Source organism: Humulus lupulus, chromosome 1 (genome assembly GCF_963169125.1).
Source record: "Humulus lupulus chromosome 1, drHumLupu1.1, whole genome shotgun sequence".
Taxonomy (NCBI): domain Eukaryota; kingdom Viridiplantae; phylum Streptophyta; class Magnoliopsida; order Rosales; family Cannabaceae; genus Humulus; species Humulus lupulus.
Window position 1 is genome coordinate 128,189,641 of NC_084793.1, and position 2,963 is coordinate 128,192,603.

At 48.5% G+C, this 2,963-nt stretch overlaps 1 protein-coding gene across 1 annotated transcript; it reads right to left on the reverse strand.

Annotated features, from left to right (window-relative positions):
* Positions 1–1,118: 1,118 nt before the first annotated feature.
* On the reverse strand, positions 1,119–1,715 carry LOC133821743 (uncharacterized). The gene has a single exon (XM_062253891.1). It carries the CDS (start codon positions 1,713–1,715, stop codon positions 1,119–1,121), a length of 597 nt encoding a protein of 198 aa, XP_062109875.1.
* Positions 1,716–2,963: the final 1,248 nt, after the last annotated feature.

The window sequence follows — 2,963 nt, forward strand, 5'->3', positions numbered from 1 at the left end:
ACTATTGCCCCCCAAGTGTCTGGTGAAGTTTACTTCGACAGGCACTTTGATTGATGCTCATATAAAGTAGAAAAAATAGCATGCAAAAATGTGACCAGTTTCATTCATAGAATTCAGGTTACAACGATACATATAAGGACTTACACCTACTTGGGAGGTTATCTAAGTAACCTCTTTGATTTTTTCCTACTGAACTAAGATAAGATGCAACACTTTGAAAACCTGTCCTTCTAGCATTGGGTGTGGGCGCCTCACTGGTAGTATTTCCTAAGGTGCTCCGCATTCCACGCTTGAGGTATGACGGTGTCGTCCATACGCGCCATCTTATAAGTGTTTGGGGGTATGCACTGAGCGACTTGGTAAGGCCCCTCCCAGTTCGCCCCTAGTACTCCCGCCCCTGGATCTCGCGTGTTGGGGAGTACCTTTCTCAGCACCAGGTCGCCAACTCTGAAAGTTCTCTCTCGCACCCTCGAGTTGTAATACCTTGTCGCGCGCTGTTGGTATACCGCCATTCTCATCTGTGCCTTTTCCCTTTTCTCTTCTAGCATATCCAAGCTCTCAGCCAGAGCTACGCGGTTGGCCTCGTCCCTGTATTCCTGTATCCTGTAGGAATTAACCTACATCTCAACTGGGAGGACATCCTCACATCCATATGCTAAGGAGAATGGGGTCTCTCCAGTGGTCGTGCGCGGGGTGGTTCTGTAGGCCCACAACACATTTGGTAGCTCTTCCACCCAGGCTCCCTTCATCTTCTCTAGCTTGGTTTTCAAGTTCTTTTTAAGAACTCTGTTAATGGCCTCCACCTGCCCATTGGCCTGTGGGTGCACTACTGCTGAGAAACTTCTTCTTATCCCTCTTCCCCAACAATATTCCTCGAAGCCCCCCCCCCCCCCCCCCTCAAACTGGGTGTCGTTGTCCGAGATAATTTTGTAGGGTACTCCGTACCTACAGACAATGAATTTGTTGACGAATGAGGTGATATGCTTAGCCGTTATCTTCACAAGGGGTTCCGCTTCAACCCACTTGGTGAAGTAGTCCACAGCTACCACCACGTACTTCACTCCACCCCTACTTGCCGGAAGAGCGCCGATCAAGTCTATCCCCCAGATAGCGAAGGGCTAGGGGCTGGTCATGCTAGTTAGCTCATTTGGGGGCTTCCGAGTGTAGTTGGCATGCCTCTGGCATTTGTCGCATTTCTTGGTGAAGTCGTTTGCGTCTCTCTCCGTGGAGGGCCAGTAGTACCCTTGCCTCATTGCCTTCCTTGCTGTGGAGGGTCTACTCTCATGGTTGCCACACTCACCCTCATGTATCTCATGCAGTACTTTCAATGCCTCCTCCTCTTCCACACATCGTAGGAGTGGCATCAAGAACCCTCTCTTGTAAGGAACCCCGTCTACCAAGGTGTACCTGGTAGCCTTATACACCAACCTCCGGGACTCTTTTTTGTCCACGGGCAAGGTTCCTTTCTCCAGGTATCTCTTAATCGGTTCAGTCCATGACTCCTTTGGGGTGCTAACCATGTGCACATCCGTGCTGACAATGATGGGCCTAGGTAGGTATTCCACGGGTATCGACTCCAGGATATCTCCATCCTTGGTGGAAGCCAGTTTCGCGAGGGCATCGGCATGGGTATTCCTTTCTCTTGGGATTTGCTCTATGTTGTATTCTACCAATCGTCCCAGATAGCCCTTTACTCTTTCCAAGTATGCAGCCATCTTTGGGCCTCTTGCCTGATACTTGCCTTTCACCTGGTACACCACAAGTTGTGAATCGCTAAAAATACGTAGGCATGTCACCTTTAGCTCCTGGGCTAATCACAAACCTGCCAAGAGCGCTTCGTACTCTGCCTCGTTGTTTGAGGCCTCAAATCCAAACCGGATCGCACAGTACATCTTGTGTCCTTTGGGCCCTGTCATCATGATACCTGCTCCGGATCCTCCTTCATTGGACGCCCCATCCACATGCAGGCTCCATTCCTCTAGACCCCCTTGATCCTTTTCCATGACTGTCCGCCCCCCTTCTTCACTCCTTCCTTCACTCAGCTGATTGGTGAACTCCACTATGAAGTCTGCCAGCATTTGCCCATTGATGGAAACTCTCGGGGTGTAAACAATATCGAATTGGCTCAACTCTATCGACCACTTCATTAGCCTTCCTGAGGTCTCAGGTTTATGCAGGACCTGTCTCAAAGGGCGATCAGTGAGAACTTCGACTGCATGAGCATGGAAGTAGGGTCTCAGCTTCCTTGAAGCCACAACTAATGCATATGCCAACTTTTCAATTTTAGGGTACCGGTTCTCCGCATCCACCAACAGTTTGCTGATATAATAGATGGGTTGTTGATCCTTCTTCTCCCCTCTCACCAAGGCCGTGCTTATGGCATGTTCAGACAATGCCAAGTATAAGTATAGCTTTTCCCCTTTTTGAGGTTTTGCCAAAAGGGGTGGCTTCCCCAAGTGCTCCTTTAGCTTAATAAATGCCTCTTCACATTCCTCATCCCAAGCGAACTTTTTGCTCCCTTTTAGGATGTTAAAGAAGGGGAGGCACTTATCAGTTAACCTCGAAATGAATTTATTAAGGGCAGCCACCCTTCTCGTTAGACATTGCACTTCCTTCTTGTTCTTTGGTGGGCTCATTTCTATCAGGGCTTTCATCTTATCAGGATTAGCCTCGATGCCCCTAGAATTGATCATGAAGCCAAGGAATTTCCCAGAGGATACACCGAAAGTGCACTTGATTGGATTCAACTTCATTCTATACTTCCTGAGTGTGTTGAACATCTCATCTAGGTCCTTGGTGAGCTCTGCGACATTCTTGGCCTTCACTAGCATACCATCAACATAAACCTCCATGTTTCTCCCAATATGGTTGGCGAACATCTTATTAACCAACCTTTGATAGGTGGCACCCACGTTTTTCAACCAAAAGGGCATCACCTTATAGCAATAGAGTTCTTTATCCGT